This window comes from Camponotus vicinus, unplaced genomic scaffold (genome assembly GCF_025532165.1).
Source record: "Camponotus vicinus isolate PSW18456_S1 unplaced genomic scaffold, iyCamVici1.0 SCAF_10, whole genome shotgun sequence".
In the NCBI taxonomy this organism is placed as follows: Eukaryota; Metazoa; Arthropoda; class Insecta; order Hymenoptera; family Formicidae; genus Camponotus; species Camponotus vicinus.
The window spans coordinates 15,517,803-15,545,377 of NW_028141946.1; the positions used below are offsets into that span (position 1 = coordinate 15,517,803).

Consider the following 27,575-nt stretch of genomic DNA (forward strand, 5'->3'; position numbering starts at 1 on the left):
TTATATTGATTTTATATATTGGCTCGGATGATATAAACCATAAAAGCAAGGAAAACATAAATATTTTTTACATAAAGCACATCTTATAATTGCACACGCTGTACAATTACATTTTGATGAACGAACATCATTCGAAAAATAAACTTCATTTATATTCTGAAATATAGTTCTTTCCAGTATTAATTTTGACGCGTGTCACGCATATTGTATCATACTCTTAAAGACGGGAGCGGATAATTGATTATGAATGAGGAAGTGGATTTTCATTGCATCTTACCTTGTAGATAATTGCCGTTTACTTTGTAACACATGTATAAAATTTTGCAACTTTTTAATAAAATTCTTAATTTGTCGGAAAAAGTATACATCGCATGGTTGGCAGTACGGAGTGCAATGAGGAGGAATAATTTCAATAGTTGAGCTGCAATTTCCATTATTATCAGTAAAAACATTATTAAGATGTACCGTATATGTCTCCATGAATCTAGAATAAGTAAAAATTCCTCCTTCTTGCAATACTCTTTAAGAACATTCTTAACAAAATTATCGAAATGGTCTTTTGTTAATTTTCCGGATTTTGATACCGTGATAAATACATTTCCGTAATTTTTTATTAATTCTGCAATAGTAGCGGAAATACGAGGACCAAAAATCCCTTTTTCTTACATACAAAGAAATACTTTTGGAAGGACTTTTCCAGAAACCAACGGTAATTGCATATTGTGCTGTATAACTGTGTGTGACCTTATTAAAATCGCCAAGAAGAAGATTTATAATTTTTTCTCCTTTGTTCGCTAACGTCCTGCGTACATCAACACGATATTCGCAACCTGTTTGATCCATATTAATAACAAAATCAGGATGGAAATTTAAAATCCTTTTCGCAATTTGTTTTTGGAATTTTTCTGCTTCTTTTAATATCATCGATAATTCCAGTGCATGTTTTAATTTTAAATAGCGCGTAACTTTTCTTTGGCGAATGAAATGTGATGCTTTAAATTTACTTACCCAGGTATGCGATGCTGTAAAAGAAAATTATGATCCTTGATATTGTACAGCAGCTTGAGAAGCCCACTGCTGTAAAATTCTTGTTGATACAGGTTGCATCTGCTGTCTGGTTTCAACGAAACGATCGAAAGTCTATTTATTAATCATATCAAAGGACTCTGCACAAAACCAATGGAAAAGTGGGAGCAGTCAAATTGGCTGAAATTTTAGTATGATGAAGTTCAGACTGTCCTTATCAAAAGTCTCAATGGCCGCAAATTCAGAAAATGCCCAGTTTCTGAGATACTTGGACTTAAAATGTTGAAATCAACGATGATGATTCATGAATGAAAAAGCTTTATTTTCAAAGCTTTGCTACACGTCTGAAGGTTCTTCTGATATGTATCAGATAGTTTTAGGATAGTCAGCATGTTTGAAGATTTACATGCATTTAATATATTCATATATAAGTGTGATATATCAATAGTAATATCTAAAAGTACGTTTTTTTTTGTAGCTAAGAATGTGCTCTATCACATAGTGTTATTGTGCTTTTTTATCTGTGATAGTTTTCATTGAAATAAATAGGAGGCATTAGTTTCGGAGTGCTCCCAATAGATGGCTCCGATATATACCTAATGGTGTATATATCTTCTATGAGAGCAAGCAAGGCGCGCGTATCGTTCACATCGTGTTCTGATTCTCTACGATATTTATCGAAATTCTCTATTTTATTAAGAGTAATTATCATCTCTATTTCTGGCTCGCTCTCTTTAGTCTTACTCGTCTATTGTGTGTGTAGTTTGAGTTTGATACAGCATTATATATATATAATCACTGAATTAAGCATATTAGTAACGACAAGAATTATTTAAAAGATTGCATCATCCCGTCCTCACGGGAGGGAGAGAAGGAGAGACCACGTGTCTCTCTTGATCTTGGAAAATTCGCAACAAGACAGTTCAAGTTAATGGAAGAGCATGTAGACACAAAGAACATGGAAGAATCTTTAAAAGAAAATATGACAATGGACTATGATCCCGATAATTCTTCAAGAAAACGTACTAGAGAAGTATCGACGATAAGCGAAGACTCCTCAGATAATTACGATCCCAAATTAATTAATCAAGACTCTTTAAGATGGCGAAAAAGAAGCAGGAGAAGAAAACTACAAAAGTGCAGAAAACAACGATAGAATACTCGAGTAACAGCAACAGAGATAATGAGGTTACAAAAACAAAGAAATTTGATAACCTAACTTTTGAGTCTCAAGACAAAGATAAAAACAATAACCTCTATGAAAAATTAGATCGAGGCCCATATGTTATTTTCCAAAGACAAAATAAAATAGAAGAGAATAATAAAGTCAAATCAACGTTAGATATTGCAAGGATGCTTTTCGTGATAGGAATCAAATTTCAAGAGATTATTCCGGTGTCTAGATTCTGTTGGAAAATTATGTTTATATCAGGATTGGAAGCAAACAAAGCAATAAAGAATAGCCTCCTTAAAGAAAGAAAGATGGATGCTTTCATCCCTGGCTTTCTCACAAAGCGTAAAGGCGTGATACGAGTGCCAGATGATGTTCTTTTGAAAGAAATCCAAGAGATAGTAGAAAGTGAAAATGATATAAAGGTGGTTAACATGTTTCGATTGAAGGAAAGGAATAAAGTAACCAAAAAATGGGAAGACTCTAGTTCAGTCTGTGTAGAATTGAGGGGAAATGCACTCCCAGAGTATATCAAAATGTGGAAGGTTAGAATTCCTGTACTCCCATATATACCGTCAGTAAGAATTTGCTTCAAATGTGGCCGTATTGGTCATATTGCAAAAACATGTGAAAATAAAGAAAGATGTCTTACATGCGGAGAATCTCATGACAGACTTGAAAAAGACAAGTGTACTATGGGAAAAAAGTGCATAAACTGCCAAGGAGATCACTATACGTTAGACAGATCATGTCCAGCATTCATTAGACATACTGCCATCATCAGAACTATGGCCTTGGAAAATATCTCGTTTTCTGAAGCAAGAAATAAGATTGATAAGGTTTCAAGAATTAATGTTGAAGATAATCGTTATTTAATGAAGACGCCAGAGCAATATCCTTATCTTCCTGCAAAGAGTAACGTTCCAGAGTTCTCTAAAGACAATATATCGTATGCATCAATAGTGATTCCGGCCATATCCAAAACACAATTACTAACTCATAAACGAGTTACAAGTAAAAAGTCAACGGAGTTATCTGCAATAATTATTTTGATATTAGACGCCTTAGAAGAAATTCTTCCAAAATTCACAGGAAAAGAAGAATGTATTAAAACGTTGGGAGCAAAGTGTGCGGTTTTACAATCATCTCTGTATCAAAAAGAAACTGGTTTGGACAATTAATCATTATTTCTCTATCGCAATTCTTTTTATTTATTATTTTTTTTTTATGCTGCTTTGTTTCTAAATATACAAGCAGCATATGACATTGTTCTTCCGAATATACTAATCAATAAATTAATGAACTTTTTTGCAGATACGGAGACGTAGATGAGGTTTTATGGACATTCAAGGGCCTTCCTCAGGGAAGTGTATTAAGCCCACTGTTGTACGCAATCTATGTCAAGGACGTGGACTTATCGGTCAAGAATAATTGTGAGATCTTACAGTATGCAGATGATGTTGTACCTTTTGTGACACCTAATTCAATTCAACAGGGACTAGAACAATTGAGAATGGCACTAGAGAGCATAGATACATTCTTGGGAGATTTAGGTTTAAATCTTTCACCAAGTAAAACTAAATTGTGTGTTTTCTCTCACGGCTTGAGGAAACCGACGAATCTAGGAATAACTTTTAAAGACATATTTATCCCAAATACCGATACGATAAAATTCTTAGGGATGAAATTTATTTCGACATTAAATTGGTCTCCGCACATTCAAAATGTGAGGGACGCATGTCAAAACCCAATTAGAACAATTAAGTGTTTAAGATATACTTGGTGGGGGGCTGAACCTAGAATTCTGTTAAATTTATACAAATCACTAATAAGATCAAGGGTCGAATACGGAATATTTTTTCTCCATCATTTGTCTAAAAGTTCTTCTCTTAAGCTCCAGAGATTGCAATATAAAGCTATTAGATTAGCATTAGGGCTGAGAAATTCAACACCTATAAACGTTGTATTAGCGGAGGCTAAAGAACCTTCTATTGAATTGCGGGAAATATATTTGCAGGAATTTCCTATCGAGAGTATTTGCATTGGACAATCACCAATTAATTCGCATATGTGAAAATATAATAGATCTAGAAGATAATCCAACCATAATTAATCGTTATATGAACATTCCTCTAATGGATGGTTTTAGATTTGTCCAAAAACATTCACATATTGCCTTTAAACACAATATACCGCTGGGATATACAGTTCATTATGACTCATTACTTTATATTCCTAAAATTAATTTGAATGCTGGTATAAATCTTGAAAATCCCTTTGACTAATATAAGCTTTTTAGATACATTTAATAAAGAATTAAAAAATACACACTGTTTATTTACAGATGGTTCCAAAGCTCCAGAGTCTAGTTTCACCGGTTTTGCATTTACAAATATTGATAACACAATCTCTAAATTATTCAGATCGCCAAGATTTTTATCTATATATTCAGTCGAAGCGTTAGCTATCTTAGAAGCCTTAAATTATATATCACATAATGAAATTAAGCAAATTTCAATTCTTTCAGATTCAAAATCAGTGCTCGAATCTCTATTGAAACCGAGTATAATGGGCAAGAGTTCTATCTTAATAATAAAAATAAACGATACAATTAGATAATTGGAAGCACAAGGGTATGATATTAACATAATTTGGATTCCTGCACATAAAGTTATCGCCGGAAATGAGCTTGCTGACGGTAAAGCTAAGGAAGCTATTCGGTCAGGTAGAGATTCACAAATAGGAATTCCACCCGAAGATTTTAAATTGAAATGGAAAAATTTATTATACGAAGAATTTTTAGAATGGTGTGAAACCTCTGGAGCGGATAAAGGAAATTTTTACATGATAATTACCTATCTAAATCTCGTCGTACATGGTTCGATAATATTGAACTTAGTAGAAGGGAGGTGGTATCGATTTCCAGAATACGAAGCCGTCACACCTCCCTAAAAGATAGCCTTTACAGATTTAATATTGTCGACTCCCCTAATTGCGCAAGATGCAGTATGCCAGAGACTACTAATCACGTTTTTTGGCAATGCCCGAAATATAACAAATCTAGAGAAACGTCCTTGATACCGTCCTTGCTTCACATTGTATCTACTCTGCTCATCCCTATAGAATCACTATTAACAATCATGGATCTGGATATCTACTACTCCCTAGCTAGATTCATTTCTAGCATTGACTTGCATATCTAAAAAGATATAACCAGGTTTCTCATTCATAGAACTAATTTTGAATGCAAGGAGAATATATTCCCATAAAGAGTCAACTTGTAGTTTTATTAATAGAATTGTATTTTTAGTTAAAGTAATCTACAAATTACAATGATAGAACTTCATGTCAATGTATAAATACAAGCCTTTTGAGTTCGATTATTATTTTCAACCTGGGTTCTTTTCTTTTATGATTATTGTACAGTTCGTGTATGATATTAGTTATCATCGCCATTATTATTATTAATTCTATTATTATTATTATTAATATTAATATTGTTATTATTATCTTTATTACCATTATTAGTGTTATTCCTATCATTACAAGTTAGGATAAAGGAGATATTTAATATTAATTTTAATTTTAAGTACTAGAATAGAATAGATAATAGAATAAAACTGTCCTTATAGTCCTAAGTGAAAGATAATAATTATGTTATCGTAAATACGATATCGTATAGATATATGTTATTGTATGCTACAGTTTTCTTTTCGTCTAGGTATTTTGATTTAGATTTACAAGTATAAGTGTAAATGATACTTATAAATGTCATAATAAATTTTATTTTATTTCATCTTAGACTCTCGTTATAAATATTGTAATTTCGTGTAAAATGTAGTATAAGAATAACTCGTTAACAAATGTATAATAGCTGGATGGCTAACCCCCAGGCTTTCTTTTATACTCTAAATAAAAAAAAAATATCTTCGCTAAACTAAATTCCGAAATTAATAAGACAATGGCATGAGATAACATCTCCTATATGGATGCTCGCCGTTTTATTTTGAGAAATCAGAATCGCCTTGATAGTGATAAATTTTTGATGAAAGATAAGAAGAATTTCCCACAATTAAATCCAGAAAATCTTCCATTCAAATTGCCCACATATGCGGACACAACAAAGACATCTGTCTCTACTTCAGTACCATCTAGTATACTGGCGGGAATCAAAGAACTCAATAAGATCTTAACAAGTACAGCCGATCCGGAACTTCTCCTTCAAAGACTCTTCCAAACGATCAACCTCCATCGAAAAGCTTCACATAAAGATCACGGTTTGGAAACGTTAACAGGTAACAGTAATAATAATGCCCCAAGCTCTTAAAATAATATAATGGAACTCGAGAATTCTGGAAGCCTGCCCCGGCCCTATGTTAGGGTCCATCCGCCACTGCTATTTGGTACAGTGGGGATTTTAGTATATACTAGAGGGATCTTGGGGGATGTGGTCACTCTACGGCGTTGTGTTCGTCGGTGCCGTTTCATACGGAAGGCCAGTCGGAAGCCAGCATGTACGCGAATACCTCCACCGGCACTTATTTGGTAAAGCGAGCGACCGTTTCAAGGATCCTCCATGGCAATCGGCATTGCATCCATCGAGCAAGATACCAACATCGCTCTGAAGTCGCATATCACTGTGTTAAAAAGCAGCATTAGGTGTGAGGTCTGGATAGCTCATTGTCAGTGGTCTAGAGCAGTTGCCCGGAAAGCGAAAGACTCGGGTTCGATTCCCGATCCAGCCACTTGCGCCTCACATATTTTTCTAGTCTGCGAATATTGTTTTCTAGCAATTATTCGTTAGGCTGAAAAAATGTGTGAATGCTCTCTCCACAGGATATGCTTCAATGCCGTTGCCACGGATGGATTCTGTCGCTCGTTGATCAAATGGGCGTAAAGACACGTCCGACCTCCTCCCATATACATCCCTATCTTTCAAACACAAGTGTAATGAACTGATAAATTATTCTCGATATACTAATATTTTTATAATTTCAGAGACTTGGCTGGATTTCCGAGACTCTATAACTTTCAAAGGCTTCGACATAATTCGTAAAGATCAAATAGGCAGAAGAGGTGGGGGCGTGCTGATTCTTGTGCGCTCCAATTTGAAATATCTCATTCTTGAGGACATACCTGACTGTCAAGGCAGGTTGGAAACTTGTGGAATAACTATATTCTCAGATCAGGATAAGCTCTCGATAATCTCATTATATAGACCCCCACTCTCTAAAAGTGAATCAGTGTATTATCACTGAAAACCAGTAAATAGTCACTGATTACAAGCAGTTATAAGTACAGCACTGTAAATCAGTGATAATACACTGATTCACTTTTAGAGAGCAAATAGCCCGCAAATTAATTCTCTCATGTGGTTGAATTTCTTCTCATACTTCCAAGATAACTTTGTAATCGGAGGCGATTTTAATCTCTCTCATGATCAGATTTTATCCTTACAAGAAGGCATTTTAGACTTGGATATTATCCTGTTAAACGATGACACCCCCACCTACTGGAACGAGGAGCGTAATTACTCCTCGATTTTGGATCTATCTTTTACTAACTCTTCATTAGGGTTGAAATCATCTTAGTTAGTTAATCAGGATCCTTGGGGCAGTGACCACTTCCCAATTTTTATAAATATCATCGTTACTACTATTCTAAAATCCAAAGCTAAACATACCCCAAAACGCCACTTTTCTAAGACGGACTGGGTCAATTTTTCTGAAAACTTAGAATTTGACATTATTAACTATTCATATGAACTTTCAAATATTTCGGATATTCAAACCTTATACTCATCTTTTACTTCTCTTATAGTCAAAAATATCTCAAACGCAACTATCCCCTCCCCCCTCTCTCACCTCTCCTATTGTCATGTCTTCCATCCACTCTGAATCACAAAATAATAATATTTACCTTGAGGGATCTCCTTATCTTTATTCAAATAATCATTGTCACTTTCAGACTATTATCAATCCTTATAGGAAAAAGCATAATCCTCGAAATCCGAGCCCCTGATGGAATGAGGAGTGTAATGCACTTTTACTAGAACGTAAAAAAGCCTTGGAAAGATTTAAATCATAAAAAACTAGAGAAAATTTCCTACTGTATAAAAGAGAAATAGCAAGAACTAGAATTGGACTTAAAAGTATTAAAAAAGAAAGTTTCAGGAATTTTTGTGAGAATCTAAGAAAGGTTTCTAATCCAACATATGTTTGGAATAAGACCAAAGCTTTTAAAAATAGAGCTAATTACTCAGAGACAAAAAATAAATATAATATAGATGCAATACATTGTATACGTAATTAGATCTCCTCCCTCTTTCCACCAGGTACTCCCTCTGCCGCCTTTCAACTTCCCCAGCAGGGATTTGACGCATCTCTGGATCTTCCTTTTAACCAAATAGAATTAGATTTTGTTATACAACATTTAAAAAAGAAATCCAGTCCTGGTTTAGATGGCATTGATAATAAAATTATCTCAGCTCTTCCAACCAATGCCAGAACCATACTTCTAACTATATATAACAATATTTTTACTTCACATGTCTTTCCAGAGGAATAGAAAAAGTTCCTTGTTTTATTCATCCCTAAACAAGGGGAAAATCTCAAATTTCGCCCGATTTCCCTAGCTTCATGCTTATGTAAAGTTTTCGAAAGAATTATTGCTAATAGACTGAGTTGGTTTTTTGGATATCATAATCTCCTTCCCAAATCACAATTCGGTTTCAGACGTAGCAAAGGATGCATAGATAACCCGGCTATTTTACAATCCAACATTCTATTATCTTTTCAAAAAAATCCATAATTACTGGCTTCGTTTTTAGACATTAAAGGTGCTTACGATAATGTAATTTCGGACATCCTCCTTCAAAAATTAGTAAAGTGGGGTATACCACCGAATATTCTTGCCTTCATTAGAAATTCCATTTACCAAAGACAGGTACATTGCAGATATGAGGATATAGATGAGATACTATAATTATACAAAGGCCTCCCTCAGGGCAGCGTCTTAAACCTCCTTCTATACAATAATTATGTATCGGAACTCGAAAATAGCTGTGACTCGGGCTGCCAAATAATCCAATACGCAGACGACATTGCGCTGTTCTCTTCATCTGATGATCTAAATCATAGCAAATGCATTCTTGAAAAATTTGTAAATAAAGTCTCGGATTCTTCACTACACCTCGGTTTAGAACTCTCGGCAGAAAAAACCAAGCTCTGTAAATTTACCAAACGTTGTGCTCCCATGGATAGGTCAGTCCTTTCTATTAAGATTAAAAATACCACAGTCTACGAGACATCGAAGGTTTATTTTTTAGGTTTATTTCTTTCATCCAATTTAAACTGGCAACACCAAATATCTCACATTTGAAAAACGTGTCAATGCCCTCTAAAAATCCTTAGCTGTCTCAGACACACGTGGTAGGGAGCAGACCCCCGCCTGCTGAGAATAATCTACATCGTTCTCGTTAGGTCTAGATTAGATTACGGTAGTTTTATATTACATGGTATAACAAAAACTCAAAAAATCAAATTAGATCATATACAATTTGAAGCTCTTAAAATTGTATTAGGAAATTGTATCAGGATGTCTACCCCATCCAATTTCGTATTGGCAGAATCTAAAGAACTGTCTCTAACCCTCAGAGCTGATTTCTTATGTAAAAATTGGACGTCTAGGGTTATTTCTCAGTCGGATCATCTAAATCCTACCCATTTTAACAGAACTTCAGAAAATTAAAGAAGATCCTACTGTTATTGATAAAATTACTTCTTCTATTATTTTAAACAATTTCTTAAAACTGTCATCCATTTCTCACTTAATTAAAACAGATTCAAGACCGTTATGCTACACCAAACCCTATGAATCCATCATCTTCCAATCCTGTGTGAACTTAATAACGGGAATTAACTTTGATAAGCCTTCAGGAAATAACGAGTCATTATTTATGGAACTCTTTCAAAATGAAATTAACAACTCTTTTTGCATTTTTACAGATGGTTCGAAAACGCCAAACTTGGATTTTACTGGATTTTCAATAATCTCGCTAGATCACTCCTTTAAATTTAAATTTAGAACGACTTTTCACGCATCTATCTTTTCCTTAGAAGCAATGGCAATCCTCGAATTTATCATTCAAGCTGCTAATCTCCACCTTACCAACATAACAATTTTCTCTGATTCCAAGTCGGTCCTTTCGGCTTTACAAAATATTAGCTTTAGCAATAATACCTCCTATCTAATTTACGAAATTAGACATCGAATAAAATTATTCTCAGATAATGATGGATCTGCCAATTTAATATGGATTCCTAGCCACTGTGGCATTAAAGGAAATGAAGCTGCGGACACACTTGCCAAAATGGCTCCGAAACTAGGAATAGACTATCAATTTTGCACTTCCACGGGAGATTTCAAATCTGTTTGGAAAACAGAACAATTTGATTTATTTTTCGAACACTGTAGGTCATCAGGTAATGAGAAAGCTTCTTGGTACATGAAAATTGTCTGTCGTATACCAGATCTTCCTGGTTCCATCCCTATAATATTTCTCGCAGGGGAATAACTTCGATTTGTAGGATGAGGTGCGGCCACACATCTCTTAATGAGAGCCTCTTTAGATTTTCAATAGTCGCGTCGCCCAACTGTTCAGTATGCGATACTCCGGAAACGCTCGACCACGTTCTTTGGGAGTGTACACGGTTTAATTCTCAAAGAACACAACTAATTAATCATTTAATAAGCTCTATAAGTACTCTATCTCTTCCAGCCAAGTCTTTGTTGGTATGCCTAAAAGACGAAAATATTGTGCTAGCACTCGATCACTTTGTGAATGCAATTGGATATAATATCTGAACCGATTAAATTAAACTATATTATCCCCTATGTACCTCTTGTGTATGTATGTGTATGTGTATACGTGTGTATAAGTGTGTGCGTGTGTATATATATGTATTTGTGTTTGTGTGTGTATGTATATGTATATATGTGTATATATGTACATATATAGTTTATATTTAATAGTCTGTAATCCCTTTGTACATACTACGCTACGTATTTTATTAGTTTACAAGCTCTTTGTATATATTACACATAATATTTACATTACCTATATTACGGATTATACTACAATAAGAAATAGAAATACTTGTATGTTATTTGGAATAATTTCTTGGTTTGAGATTTAATTCCAACGAAAGACTCGGGTTCGATTCCCGATTCAGCGACTTTCGGACCGATATTTTTCTCGCCTACTTCCATCTAGGAGGGTTAGAGGGGAATTCGTTGGAATTAAATCTCAAACCAAGAGATTATTCCAAATAAAGCGAGAAATAAAGTCTTGATCTTTCTATCAAGGAAAAAATTTCGCGCAATTACATCCACGATAGGCTCTTATTACCCGAATATTAATATCACACAAGTTTATTTTATATTCGAGAGTCGACATCAAGAATCTAAAATTTAAAATATATTTCTAAGTAGCATATCTAGTAATAGAATTAGGCTGTATCAACTTTAGTTTACAACTTCACTAATTGTAAGATGTATAACTAATAGTTGCGATGTTTATAAGAATAATCTAAATATTTACTTAAATATTTACTAAATAGTTTTCTGCGTCGGGACTAATAATATACTCTCAAACGACTCTTCCAGTACAAAGTCATTTTATTTTAATTTATAATTTCTACATATCAAACATGTTTTACCAACTGTTCTGTCTTCTTGCTATAACGAAGTGTATTCTTCCATTTTATTTTACTATATCTTGCTTTATTTTACTTTTAGTTCAAATTTAATTCCGAACCATACTCAATAATTACCACATTACCTTCTATAGATAACTTATAACCAGTGTAATATCTTTACTCGATAAGTTGACCGTCTACATGGTCTGTGCTGTATGGCATTGAGCCAATGCCTGCTTTTTGCTCATTAAAAAAAATATATCTTCTCAGATACGCCTACTAATACTCACCCATAGGTATACATACATATATATATCTATACCTTGAAATTCATAACACGCTTATATGCCTATATAGAGATCGGTATGAAAATATTGGCGGAGAAAAACTGATATAATTCCGAAAGAAAAAAATGTTAAACTGCTGACATTTTATTCCGTAACATCCTCTTGAAACGCAGTTATTGTTTTATTCACTTCAACTTCAATTATCAATTATCCGATATTTTTCGATATCTGAGTGTGAATTAATCGCACAATTCGTCTTTTTCCAAAACCATCCCTATTCGCAGAACGATATTTCTTCCCCTGCTTGATTTGTTTTCAGACAAATTATTCGCCCTTTTGTAGCTTGGACAGAAAAATATTATTTTTTATTTTCGACTATATTCAGAATAATCGAAGTTCTTAATAATCCGTTTTTCCTTACACTGGTAGGTTTCAGAATTCGATTGTAACCCGTATTTTTCAAGAAGACTTGCTATAGAGGCAGATTTTTTCCTAAATCTCCTTTAAGTTAAGAAAACGCAATAGTTCGATGGTCATTTGAAATCCATCTTTTTCAAGACGAATTAACTTTCAGATTGTTCCAAACAGATTTTTTTTGCGAAAGGTGATAACATTTCATTTTTGGGCTTTTTCATTCATGAACCGTCATCGTCGATTTCAACACTTTGAGTCCAAGTATCTCAGAAACTGGGCATTTTCTGAACTTGCATTGAGACTTTTGATCAGGACAGTCTGAACTTCATCACTAAAATTTCAGTCAATTTGACTGGGTCCACTTTTTCATTGATTTTGTGCGGAGTCCTTTTTCTTTCATTCCGCTACTTTTTTCGATTTGCTCTTGCCATTTTTTTAAATCGCTTTTATTTTTAAGTGCACGACCTCCATGTTTTAAAATTGTTTTCAAACTCCAATTTGGATGTTCTCTCGCTATATTTAAAATTTTAATTTTTGTATCGAGTGATATATAATCACTTTTTAATTTTTTGCATACCGGTTCAAATTCTTCTCCACTATCCTCTGTACTTTACGAAGTGCTCGTGTTTAAAACAGAAACTGATATTTTTTCTGGTGAAGAAAGACTAGTTTGCGATTGTTCTATTTCATGTTCTCCTGGAATATTTTCTAGAGGTAGAAATAATTCTTCTTCTTCATTAAAGTCCCATTTTTTTTAAAGTTTCTATTATTATTGTTGCAAATCTTTCCCTTAAAGTTAATACTTTAGATGTTACTGATTTACTCGCAGATCCTTTAACAATTTGCAATTTTTCCAAAATTTGACAACAAATTTGTAAACCAAAAGAGAATAACGGTCCGTAAGATAACAATCAAATTTGATAAAAAAGAAAAGGCTGTGTGATCGTGGGGTATGAATAGCTCAGTGGTAAGAGCAGTCGCTCGGCAAGCGAAAGACTCGGGTTCGATTCCCGATTCAGCGACTTTCGGCCTGTTATTTTTCTCGCCTATAACTTCTTTGGGGGGTAAGAGGGGTATTATAAGAATCTCGAATTGAGATTATAAATTTTACTTGGTTTAACCAAGATAAATCCGTGCCCTGTGCACAAATATTAGTTTCACAGAAAAATTAATTTTCTGTGAAACTGTCGCACGATCACCCGTTTGGCTCTTATCGCCTTTGATATCTTTATATTTACATATTAAAGACTTACTATCTTCTTAATTATATAATATAAAGGAAAAAACTTAACCGTTATTTGAAAAAGAAGAATAACATAAAACGCTTATACATTATGATAGGATAAGGCCGTTAGGAAAAGTTATAGAGAAATCGAGAGACGAAATGAGTGGACGGCACAAAAAGCGAACCATGCATACATACGTAAAGAGTGCAAAGACAAAGAGAAAAAGCCATGTGTAGAAAGAAAGGAGTCTGATCATAGCAAAGGCCGAGACACTACTGACAAGGAAGATGTGGGAAACATGGTCCGCATTGGATCGAAACGTACGTCTGTCAACATTTTTTGCATTGTATTACCTTTTCTTCTTTTTTTACTATTAATTATTAAAGAATATATAAAGTATCCGTCTCAGATTTATGTTCTGAATTTAATTACGTAATAACATCCTACGCTACGGTCCTTAGCCTTTTCTTTTTTATCAAATTTGTAAACCATCTGTAATATCTTGTTGTTCGTAAGAATGTATGAAAGCATATTTATCTTCCTCCACGACTTCTTCATGTCCTCTACTTGTAGATGGTTGCTCAATAATTTCTGATCTTGCTGCCATAATTTTTATATTAATTTTACTACTCACAAAGTGTCAAAGAATACAGGAAAATACCGTGTGTATCTGATTATTTTCGCTTACAGAACACACAAGACTGATTTTCAAATCTTTATTATTAGAATCTTATCCCATTAAAATCTTTATTATTAGTCCAAATGTGACTATCTTCTATCATCTGACCCAATGTACAAAATCAATATAAACATTGATAAATATATGTGAGGAATGTAAACATGTATATCTAATATTATGTCATTTATGTAACAATAAAATAATTTATTATATATTTATATTTAATAGGAAATTTTAGAAAATGTATGAATATTTAAAAATAAAAGTAAAAATATTGCTCTGTAAAAATATTTCATTTATTTCACTGTTATTTTTATACAGACAAATATGCGTGTATTTAAATATATGCCAAATATTTATTTCTAAGTAATAAATAATTTGTATTACATGTGCATATAATATATAAAATAATTAAATATTACATATAAAATAATTTTAAAAAATAACAAACAAAATAATTAACACCACGCCGGTTTCGATCCCAAGTTCCCTCTGTTACTAATCTCGCGCTCATTCACTACACCAAACAGTACTAGTTGATAATGTGTCTTTCTTTATGCTTTACAATATACATTACCGATCGTTAAAATTTCAAGCATAAAAGAATATTATTTACAAAGCGCATTGGACGAAAAGCTCTTACAGGGCTTAACCATATTCAATATAGATTCACAAAAAAGGAGAATAAAATCGGTGAAGCGTCAACTACGACATCTCCTTGTAAGTAACAATGTTTCTTTTGGAATGGTTACAAACTGAACGCGGACACGGTCTCTGTCGCTATATGCACGGTGATCAGGTACGATCCGGTGTAGACGTGAAACTTAACCTAGCGTACAGTCAGGCTATATACTATATGGTCGTCGCGTATAATCGAGCACGGATGCGGAACTTTACTCGAGTACAGTCAGATTATACAGGGTGTTCCTGAACACTCTATCACGCACTTGTGAGGAGGTAGAGCGCAGTAAATTAAATAAAGACGTCCTATACCGTTTATCAATTTTCGCAATAATAATAGAAATATTAATTATTAAAACCAGACGAATGAGAGAAGCGCTCGACCGCTCGAGCTATAGAGCGATCCACCGTGTCAAACATTGCCTGCCGGCGCGTGGCGAGGGGAGGGACAGCGCGTTGCTACCCGTGGTTACCGCCATCGCCATTTTCACGTTTCGCTGCATCGCGTCAATGCTTTTTTTTTATAACTCGGGGGAAATCTTTTATGGATACTCTCACCCTAGGGGAATCGGGTGAAAGTTACACGGAAGTCCCGGCAGCGACCTAACGTTGGTCCCGCCGGTGTACCCGCTAAAACCCCCGAGGTGGCCTTTCGGACGCAGGAGGGGCGAGCAAGGACCTGGTAATTACAGGGTATTACTTCAGTTCCTTGACCGTGGACTCCCGTCCACGTTTGGGACCCGGTGATCCTTTGGTTGTTATCACCGGGTCTCCTCCTGGGAGAAAGCATTGTGCGGCCTTTTCCGCTTTCTCTTTTTTTATTGCGGACAGACGGGGCTACTGACGGGTCATCTGTCCGCTTTTCTCGGGGGTTCGTTGCTAGCCGATACGGGTCTCCACCCGCGTCGACTGGACCCCAAAGGAACCGCACTTTAACCCCCACGCATGGAGGGAATATGCGCGGGCTCCAGAAAAGAGATGCGTTACGTCTTCCCTCTTCTTCATATGGATCCTAAAAGGCCTCCTCTTTTTCAAGGAGACTCTGCAGCCTCTCCCACTCGCGCTGGTGCAGCGTGAGCGGAGTAGAGAGTTTTTCCTTCCCATACCGTGGGTGATACAGGAGATACTCGTTAATGGGGAGGGGGGGGCGATACAACTATTGCCAGCTCACGTACCCTCCCCGTTATTATCATCTCCCTGATTCGGGAAATGATGAGATCCTCCTCACCCTACCTCTCGTTCGATGGACGGCAAGAGAAGAGGAAGGAGACGAGTCTGCCTCCTCCTCTTCTTCTCGTCTCTCTTTCTCGTCTGATTTCTAGCATTGCTTGCGATTATAATTACGCTATTAATTTATGTAGACTAATAGATATGTATAACACAATATAAAACGAAGATGAATTAGATTTAGATGCTATAAATAAGATACGAAGAAGAGAGAAATGTATGGAATCTATCGTGAATTTATGATAAGTTTTCGATTAATTTATTATTTACAATTAATAGATAACAGCTTTTTCTATCGATTTCTTTTGCTTCTTTCGTCAGGGCTGCAAATGTTCATGTAAAAATATTCGAATATCATATCAAAGAGTATAAACCATCCATTAATATAAAAATGATACGGGAAGCATTTTCCGTATATACTTTCTGATGTATGACATAACAAATATAATTTGCAATCGTGTGAACAGAGAATCGTGCTTCATTCATATCATTTTTCAAATATTTCGTAGCAAGGAAACGTGCTATTGTTTCCACCACCTTTAGATAGATAGCTTGGTGCGTTTCTTCTTTTAGTGAGGTTAGTTAGGTTTCCCCAGTATGCCTAATACACTCTCATCATTTAATGCAACAAATGTTCAAAGTGCCTCCCTCGTGCTTGTAAGCAGAGTTCAAATCTTCGAACTATTTGTTGCGTCACTCGGTGTGCCATATCTGGCGTGATATTATTAAAGGCCGCTATAATCGCTTCGCCTCATTTTTATTTCCATCACGTCTGTGCTCTCCTGACGCTTTTATATAGCCCCAAACAAAATAATCGAACACGTTCAAATCTAGAGATTGTGCCGGTCAAATGATTGAGCCACCTCGACCCAACCATCTATCCGGAAAGCGCGCGTTTAAAATTTCCCGTATTTGTCGGCGATAATGTGAGGGAGCTCCGTCGTGCTGAAAAATCATTATTTGTCGATCGCGGAATGGGAAGTCTTCTAAAAGATTTGGCAACTCGTTTTCAATTAATTCTGCGTACGTTCGTCTATCGAGACGTGGCGCAAAAAAATGAGCCGATCTAAAAATCGTCAATAAATATTATGAGAATAATGCGGAAGAGAAAAGATTTCTTAATATACAAGAATATTTACCACTCTGTTTGCCATTATTCCTGTCTATACATTTATCGACCAACGATATTGGAAAGCACACTGTCGAATGGCATGGGGATTCTCATTTTGCCAGAGCACAAAATTCGAGAATTAAATATGCCATTCGGTGTGAATGTAGCCTCATCCGTCTACAAAATACAATCGGGAAATGAAATATTTCGCCGACAGTGTGCGAGGAATCCTGTATGTGTTTTATGATGATTATGAAAGCTGAGAATCGAAGAAAAACTAAAATAATGAAGATACCTTCACAGAAATACGAGTAAAATCTCGTAAATACGCTGCTGTTCATCTCGCGCAAGAAGTTGCTGCATGCATTGATAATGGAATGGATGTAATCAATTTTCTTTTAAAATCCGATGCACCGTGGATCGTGGTACACCAAGTACATTTGCTATACGGCGTATACTATTTCCCGGATTTTCTTCAAACGCATGCAGAATTTCCTCAACATTAATATGACGACGTACTGGTACGTTGACACGGTTTTGGTGTTCCGGAAGAAGATATCCCGTTTCTCTTCCTCGTCGCATACACGTCAGTATGGTGATCCTTGATGCTGCTGATTGGGAAATTGTTCCGCATATAAACACGCACCATAAGCATTTTCCCTGGCTACCTCGTAACAGACAATCATATCCATATACTCTTCAGCCGTATAATTCATTTTGCACGTTACTAATACGTAAAGAAAACATACAAGACAACAAGTCCGTGCAAGAAACGAGAAAACAGTTGAAAATCGGAAATTCTGCCTGTGGTGTCCTCATAATAAAGTATCTCAATTAATAATCGCTCAAATTCGGTCGATAAATGTATGGGCAGGAGTAATTGTAAACAGAGTGGTAAATATCCTTATGTATTAACAAATCTTTTCTCTCCCGCACTATTCTCATGATATGACGATTTTTAGATCGGTATTTTTTCTGCCACGTCTCGATGGACAAACGTACGCGGAATTCATTGAGAACAAGTTGCCAAATCTTTTAGATGACGTTCCACTCCGCGATTGAGAAACAATGATTTTTCAGCACGACGGAACTCCCGCACATTATTTCGGACAAGTACGAGAAATTTTAAACGCGCGCTTTTTCGGCCAGATGGTTGGGTCGAGGTGGCTCAATCATTTGGCCGGCACAGTCCCCAGATTTGAACGTGCTCGATTATTTTGTTTCGGGCCATATAAAAGCGTCAGTAGAGCACAGACACAGTATATACAGTACCACAACTGTCTCGATTTTGTGTTGGCCAAAACGGAGTGTGCATGCCCAAAATAAGTAAGTTGGTCAGTAACGCCATCTGAACTTCTATCTCGCTTACTTTTTTCGTTTTTGTTCTCTCTCACATATTTAAATGCCCAATTAAATGTCTACCTATTATTACCCTATATTTTTTAACTTTAAACTAAACAATGAAATATTTATTTATACATGCTCATGTATATTTCATATATATGTATAATATATTAGTATAATTGTACTTTAATTTCACATATTAATTATTTAATATAATTGTATTATATTATTATATAGTTTAATAATTATAATTTCTATTTTCTTGAGCATAAAAAAGTATTTAACATTTTTTGTATATTTTACTTTTTTTACTTTCTATTTTTTATTACATGTAATATATTTCGTTTATAACAATTATATATTTTTTTATTTGTTTTTCTTTTTTAGATATATTATTAACAATTTATTTCTATATATTCTTCAATAAAATACATTTTAAATTAATAATATTGTATGTATCATGAGCTAGAAAGAAAGAGAGAGAGAGAGAGAGCAGAATGAATACGAAATATTGTAGTAAGTGAGATAGAAGTTCAGATGGCGTTACTGATCAACTTACTTATTTCGCGCATGCGTACTCTGTTTTGGCCAACACTGACATCAAAGGTGCTGACAGGGAGTTGCGCTACTGTATATACTGTGGCACAGAAGTAATGAAAATAAAAATGAGGCACGCGAAGCGATTATAGCGGCCATTAATAATATCACGCCAGACATGGCACACCGAGCGACGCAACAAATAGTTCGAAGAGTTGAACTCTGCTTACAAGCACGAGGGAGACACTTTGAACATTTGTTGCATTAAATGATGAGAGTGGATTAGGCGTACTGGGGAAACTTAACTGACCCCACTAAAAGAAAAAACGCGCCAAGCTATCTATCTCAAGGTGGTGGAAACAATGGCTGATGGTGGAACAATTGCGAATGGCCTTGATACGGAGAGAACGACTGTGTCGTGAAAATGGCGAAGCAGTTGGAAGCCGTGAAAACAACTGTTTGCTCAGGAACCGTGAAAACGGATGCTCGGTCAAGAGTCGTGAAAACGGTTGGTGTACGGGAGCGATGAAAACGCTTGTTTGGTCAGGAGCCATGAAAACGGCTGTTTAATCGTCGTCGAAGACTTGGTTTAGAAGTAAGACGGACGGATCCGGACGCCGAATGCGTTCGGTCGAAGACGGGAGCACTCATTCCCTCGACCGGAAGGCTGGTAGTGCACACGGGAGCGCCCGTAGTACACCGGGATACTGGCCATCCGATGCGTCCGATCGAACACATGAACACCCGTGCCTTAGACCACAGAGCAAGAACAGCACTAGGAGTCAGTAGCTCGAAACTCAAAGTGCGCTCCGAACTCCGAACGTCCCGAGAATCGGGACAGGAATAGGTGCCGGTCTGCTGGGGAGGCTGGCTTATATACCCGGCTGGATACCTCCACGCGATCATGCACGTCGAAATGGGATAGATTCTCAATCCGCGACTCGGCAAAGATGCTCTCAAACAGTGGCGCTTAGCGCCAGCCCATCTGCGGATGGGTGGTCAGTCCGCGGAGCTCATGTATAGGGGCTCACAACATCAGACCTCTTTGTAACAAGTGATTATCAAACTTGAACTACCGCTTTCAAAGGCAAAATTTGTTTCTCTCAATTTGACGCATGCGAATATTCAACTGATATGACTCGCATGCCTATCTATCTATAATGACCGAGGTGTGAGAGCCTCGTCTCTGCTCGTCCTCTGTCGTTCTGGGGCTCTGGCACGGCAAACATAGAGAAATCGACGATTCCATTGATCTGTCCATTTGGAAAGAAGAAGGAAATAGGAGAAGTGTGAATACCCAGGAAGTGAGGTCTGGCCAATCTCTTCATAATTCGCACAGTCTTCTTCACAAAATACCGAAGGAATTCAAGCCCCGGACAGGCGAGAGAGCCAGGGATACCAGACGAGACATCTCAAAGAGTAAGAAGATAAGTCATTATTTCGGAAAGAGATATAGCGAATTATTATTATATATATTTTTTAATTAATTTCTGATGTGATTAGACTGAACCTCTATCCATTGTCAACATTATGAATAAAAATAAATAAGATTGTTATATAAAAATAAATAAAATTGTCTTGCAGACGGATGTCCGGTCTGCGAGGTCTCAATAGTAACGGCCTTACCATTACAAAATATATAACAAAAAATAAAATCAAAAAATTGAGTTTTGTAATATATTGTTTTAATTCTATTTACTGATAATGTTTTATCTGTGATTTGTAGAAAGTTGGGAAACGAAACAAGTTTAAAAATCGTTTAATCTATTTTTTTGGAAGAATTATATATGTGTCTTATGATTTTCTTGTAGTTTTATTTATGGAGATGAATAATATATCAATTATCGCAAAATGTTCACACATTATGTAAGAAAACGTTAAATGTGTGTCGAAAATGTGCATATAACTTATGTTATTTTTTCTCGCTATTTTTGTATGTTCTAAAATCTGAAAAGGAAAATATTTTAACATACTTCTTTATATATATTTTTATGATATCATACATTAGTAAAACTTCGTCAAGATTTTTAAAAATAAGGTCTAAATAAGGTCTAAATTAACGTAATCGATTTCTTCTGAGCTAAATATGACTAAATTTTATCTTTGATCATAATTATTATTAGGTGTATAACTAAGTTCCCGCCCTCTTTTTACTTGAAAAATTTATTCAGTATTTATTTCAATAAGAAAAGGAATTAATATATTAATCAAAATATAATCCTCTGTTTTTTATGACTTTTCTCCATCTTTTTTGCAAAAGTTGGATTCCGCGACGATAGAACGACTTGTTTTTTTAAGCAATTCATTGATCGATGCATTTTTGGACTTCTTCGTAATTGGAGAAGTGTGTATCGGCGAGTACGTGTTGCACTGATAGGAGAAGGTGATAATCCGATGGGTCTAAGTCTGGAGAATAGGCGGGTGCAGGAGAACTTCGCATTCGAGCTCCAATAGTGTTTCTTTTACGATTCTTGCAACATGAGGTCGCGCATTGTCATGCAAAAGAATCACTTTACGTCGATTACTGGCTTTTTTCGCATCAATTCATTATTCAATCAGTATAATTGTTGTTGGTAGCGGTCAGCCGTGACTGTTTCAGAAATCAATCAATGAGCTTCAGCTGCAGTTTTATTTAAATCAAAGCAGTGAAGAAGTATATGTCGAAAAAACAACTTATCACGTTTCATTTTAAATCGATTCAAAAAATATCTCTATCACTAAAAAATGAATCTTTGCGCACTCAATTTTATTGACAAATGCCTAACTTCACTACATTTGCAGCTGGAGCCATTTAATTATGAGCGGCGGGAACTTAGTTATACACCTAATATATTATTTTAACAATAAATATGTTAGAAGTTTAATTTAAAATTGATAATGATATCATAGTAATTTTTTAGAAGTGAATAGTGTTTTAATATGATATATTAACTCGCGAAAGATCTTTTATTTTAGATATTTTAATTTATAAGAAATTATGAATATTTTTCGTGAAGGACATTAATGAATATTTTTAGTTTTATTTCATTTTTTTATTATTTTTATATCCAACATATATATTTTTTATGTATTTTAATATATTTTCTATAACATAGTTATATAAAATTTTATTATTTTTATTAACAAAGAATATTTTGCATACATAATGTTTTACATCATGATTTGTCAATATAATATATATCTACCTTATATAGTTCACTTTCTATGTGCAATGTATACATATAATTAAAACTTAAAATTAAACAGGTTATATCCATATCACGCATATAATAACATAAATTAAATAATTAATTCGAATTACTAATTATTTTATATCACTATAAAAAATATTAAAATATAACAATATCAGTAAAATATATATTGATACTATCGGGCTATTATTATTCTAATTTATAGATACTTTTTCACCTTTGTTTCTCAAGAATTGTACTAAAGCTTAAATTAAGTCCGATTAATTTTAATTATCTTTAAATGTATTCCATCCTTTGGTGCTAATAGAAATGCTTTAGGATCAATTACGTAGGGTATTTGCGTTTTATCACATACCTCAACTTTATAGTTTCGTAGTATTTTTATAAGACCAATCTTTGTCTGATAAACAGCAAAGCGAGCACCTGAAAATGAAAAAAAATTATTATTATGAGAAAAATTTCTCGATTAAAATAATATTACATGTAAAAGCAAAACAAACAAAACTGAAAGAAATATATTTAAATATACGTATATTACTTTACCAATACAATTTCTTGGTCCATCACCAAAAGGTAGGTAGTGCATCGGATGCCTGGTTTGTATTGCTTCGTCATTAAATCTTTCTGGATCAAAAATATCTGGCTTCGGATAAATATCCGGATCTCGATGAATCGCGAATATCGGAATCCATACTTTTTGATTTTTTGGTATGTTAAGTGTGGTACCATCGAAAGTATAACTTGATGTTGATTGTCGCATAAGAAATGTCACTGGTGGATATTTCCGTAGAGTTTCTACATATATTAAAAATAATGTAAGGAAGAATTATTTGAAAATTCGTTTGTGAAATATAAATTATCGAAATATGTACATATATGTTTTAAAAATTAATTTATTAGCAATAAAATTATTAATATTATAATAGTACTGAAAATTAATAGCAAATTATTAAATTTTTTTCTTTGAATGATGTACCTTTGAAAACTTTATCCAAGTAATTCATCTCTTTTACATTTTCATATGTTAAATTGCTACCGTGTTTAGTGTATTCTTGATCAATTTCCTCACGTAGTTTATCTTGTATTTGTTGGTTTAATGCCATTTCGTAAAGCGCATGACTCATAGTCGTCGATGAAGTTTCAAAACCGGCAGCGAAAAATACGAACGCTTGAGCAGCTATCAAGCTTTCGGTCATCTCTGAAATACGATATTTTTTCACAATTAATTTTAATTCTTCGAACATTAGATCGAATATTATAAATTATGAATAATCGATTATTTCGTACAATTAATGTATACATTTATATATGCGTGAACATTTTTAAAAATTTAAAAAATTATCATTTTCTTGTATCACACAAAATTTTCATAAAAGTATACAGTCATTACTCACTGATATCACCTACTTTATCTGGATTCTTTTTTAACTCGCGCAGCATATCAATAAAATCATGCCTAATGACATTATTTGTTTCTCTGTAATTTATGGTTTCTATGACAACACGTGTGAAAAATTGATTGACTTCCGATTGTGGTAGGACATAACTGAGCATTTCGTAAAGCCATGGAAGGTTTATTCTCATTCCCCTCCGTAGAATATTTTTCCAGGTTGGTAGGAAAACCATTCTTCCCATTTTACGAAATTCGCTATCTTCGTCTGATAGAGCATTCATCTCGATACCGAATGCGCAAGTACCGATTACATCGGTCGTATATTTTGCCGTTACTTCACGGCATTCTATAGGTTCGTTTTTACTCACCAATTTCTCAATATATTGTTCAAGATGATCGGCGCATTCCGATATTAAAGAAAACATTTCTTTTAGTTTACCGGATGTAAAAACGGGTGACAATCTTATCCTTAAAGGTCGCCATCTTTTAGGTTCTAAAGCGAAAAGATGTTGCGTCAATGGTTCAGCCTACGATATAATAAAAAACAATTATTAAACAGTCGAATAAATTTACCAATTTTACTAAATTATAATAATTCGATTGACAAAATTCAAGGCTATTTAAAATTAATATAATTTCTTCAATAATTTGGATTATTGGAAAATATCATAATATATGTAAAGTTATCACATATATAATTCGAAAGATTTACATAATTCGAATAGTATAATAAAATTTAAATTATTTACATACTTTTTCACTGACAGAAGATCCTCTATCGGCGAACTTGGAAAAATCTTTGACAAGAATATCCTTAATTAAATCTGGATCTTTTACAATAAGAACGGGTGTTTTTCTTGTGAATATTCCAATCATGGATTCATCTTTATACTCATTGTATATTTCCATTAAATAATTTCCTGCGAACTGTTTATTAAGCATAACATCTTTAAAATTACCAAAAACTGGTATCGGTTTTGGACCGCGAATGCCACGTAACTTCCAAAAGTCGTAGGTCGATGTAAAATAATAATAAACAGCGAGAAATGTAACCGCAATACCGCATAGTATTTCAAAAGGTCCCATTGTTTTGTAGCTGCCAATCAACTATTTCGAGCGATGTTTGCTAATAAAGAAAAAATAATATTTCATCATAAAAACTAATTTCAGCAACTTTAAAATTTAATAAAAGGATTTGATAAACATTAAATGGCTATTAACAAAGTATACATTTATGACAACTAATTTTTTAATCGGGTTTTACCGACATCGGAATAATCGATAGGTCGCTTATAGATATATGTAAATAATTTGTAAATTGTAACAATTTGTAAATAATTTGTAAATTGTAATAATTTGTAAATAATTTGCAAATTGTTATTATTTGTAACAGTTTATAATTTTGCAAATTGTTAAGAGAGAAATGATGTAATTTCGTAAAATGTAACGCATTTAAATTATGACATGCAAATTACCTTTCATTTAAAATTTATTAATGTAATTTAAACAATAAGCAGTAATAAGTAAAATTTTATTGAATAAATATATAATAAATATATTAAATATTCATTTAATAAATACATACCTGAATTAAAAATATAATTCTATGCCTATTTAGCTCAAATTTAGCACATTGAAATCAATCGAATGAGAAATCTCATTCCTTCACTTTAATATATTATATTCTATATCAATATACTATATCATAAAATCGCGAAGGAATGCTGTCGAGCATGTTTACAATTAGTAACCAAGTGAAGATAAAGTAAGCAAGAACAAACATGACATAGGTAGAAAAGTTTATGAAGATAATCAACTATACATGTGACACTCGCATAAAATTTCCGATTAAACAATGCGTTTCAATATTGTGCTTCAACAATAGTAACTCGCGTACTGCTACAATCGTATTAATGTGACGTAATGAAATCAGTAATTTATCGTTTACCACTTCAAAACGTAAACATATTTGATGTTAATCTGACGTCATTGTTATTGTATGTAAATTAATGGATGGAGACACATTGCATCACTTTTTTAAATCAATTATCTATTGAAACACAATGCATCGCTTTTTTAAATCAATTATCTATTAATAATTCACATTCTTTTCATCGTCAAATGAACGACTTCCGCGAAGAAATCTGTGATCATGAAATACGTGAATGAAGGACGTTCTCTGTCTGTCTGTCTGTCTGTGTCTGTGTGTGTCTGTGTGTGTGTGTGTGTGTGTGTGTGACATACATTTTGAAATTCTTGAATTCTTTTAAAAATCTTTGAAAATGTTATTATTTATATGATAATCAAAATATTTCGTTATACGCGATTCACAAGACGTATGATAAACAACACCCAAATAAATAATAAATGATAAATATGACGTACTTGAATGCGGTACCGTAATGGATGATTACAGCAGTTGATACATCCAGAGCTATCTCAGCCGACCAACTTATCACGAAGTGACTGGAAATGATACTGGCTGTCGTGGTTTAAGTTGGATCAAATTATAAAGCGTACGCGCTACAAAAGATGTACGAGTAAGAAGATAAGTCACGATGAATTGCGAAAACTTATATGATCAATAGTTACCCCAAATACAGAATGTCGAATACATGACTTCGCATATTATAGTAACGTGAAAACGCTATATGCTATTGCATACATTACTCTGCATTTAAGAAAGTTAAACATTAAAGTTAAACATTAAACATTTAAGAAAGTTAAAAAACACATTATAATAACAAAAAACGAACGTTTCGGATCATCTTTTGATGCTTCCTCAGCGCGATGTTAACAATTTATATTACAGATAGTGACGCGTTACATTAAACAAATTTGTTCTCGACGCGTAGGTGACGCTAAATTGTATCCCGCTGAGGTCTAGTAAGCGCTCTGCTTCCAACAGTCAATTAAATATACTATAGTTATGCTATGCGACGGCACAGCAGATCTTACAAATCGAATAAAAATAATAAAATAAATACCGAAAGATATTACACGTGAATAAGCTTTGTAACGCGTCACTATCTGTAATATAAATTGTTAACATCGCGCTGAAGAAGGATCAAAAGATGATCCGAAACGTTCGTTTTTTATTATTATAATGTGTTTTTTAATAAACTAATATTGAAAAAAGAAAGAAGTGTTGTTGCTTCTCTGCGCTCCAACTACTGCGCGTTGGCTCTTATGCCATTTTCTTTTTAATTATTATAAAATGTATTTGTTATTTGAATTTGTCAATCAAAATATACATTCTCTGTTGATTTTATTTAAGTTACATTTAAAACTATGCTAATACATTTTACACTTTGTTATATGCAAGTATATGAGACTTCTTGATTATGTCAATAAAAGTTGCAAATATTTTTTTGTGTAAGAAATAATGCCGGGATGACACGTAATGAATAGTCGTACAAAACTCAAAGAATAAATACCACGAGATATTATTAACTGAATATGATTTAATCAACTCGTCGGCAATCTCCTCGCTAACAATACAATACTCAGATTGAAATTCGACTATTGCTCTCCGCTGTCGGAATTATAATAATCTTAAACCGAAGGGCCACACCAGTGCGTCGCTTGCG

General features: G+C 34.1%; 1 protein-coding gene and 2 pseudogenes across 1 annotated transcript; 1 reads left to right on the forward strand and 2 right to left on the reverse strand.

The window, feature by feature from the left end:
* LOC145960136 (uncharacterized) lies at positions 1–668 on the reverse strand (annotated as a pseudogene).
* Positions 669–2,346: 1,678 nt separating this feature from the next.
* On the forward strand, positions 2,347–11,062 carry LOC145960137 (uncharacterized; annotated as a pseudogene).
* Positions 11,063–22,508: 11,446 nt separating this feature from the next.
* On the reverse strand, positions 22,509–26,460 carry LOC145959938 (putative cytochrome P450 6a13). Its single transcript, XM_083079123.1, has 6 exons — positions 26,371–26,460; positions 24,739–25,111; positions 23,987–24,512; positions 23,569–23,790; positions 23,136–23,387; positions 22,509–23,015 (listed from the first exon to the last, which is right to left on the reverse strand). The coding sequence occupies exons 2-6, from the start codon at positions 25,069–25,071 to the stop codon at positions 22,843–22,845; spliced, it is 1,506 nt and encodes a 501-aa protein (XP_082935249.1). The 5' UTR covers positions 25,072–25,111; positions 26,371–26,460; the 3' UTR covers positions 22,509–22,842.
* Between the last annotated feature and the right edge of the window lie 1,115 nt (positions 26,461–27,575).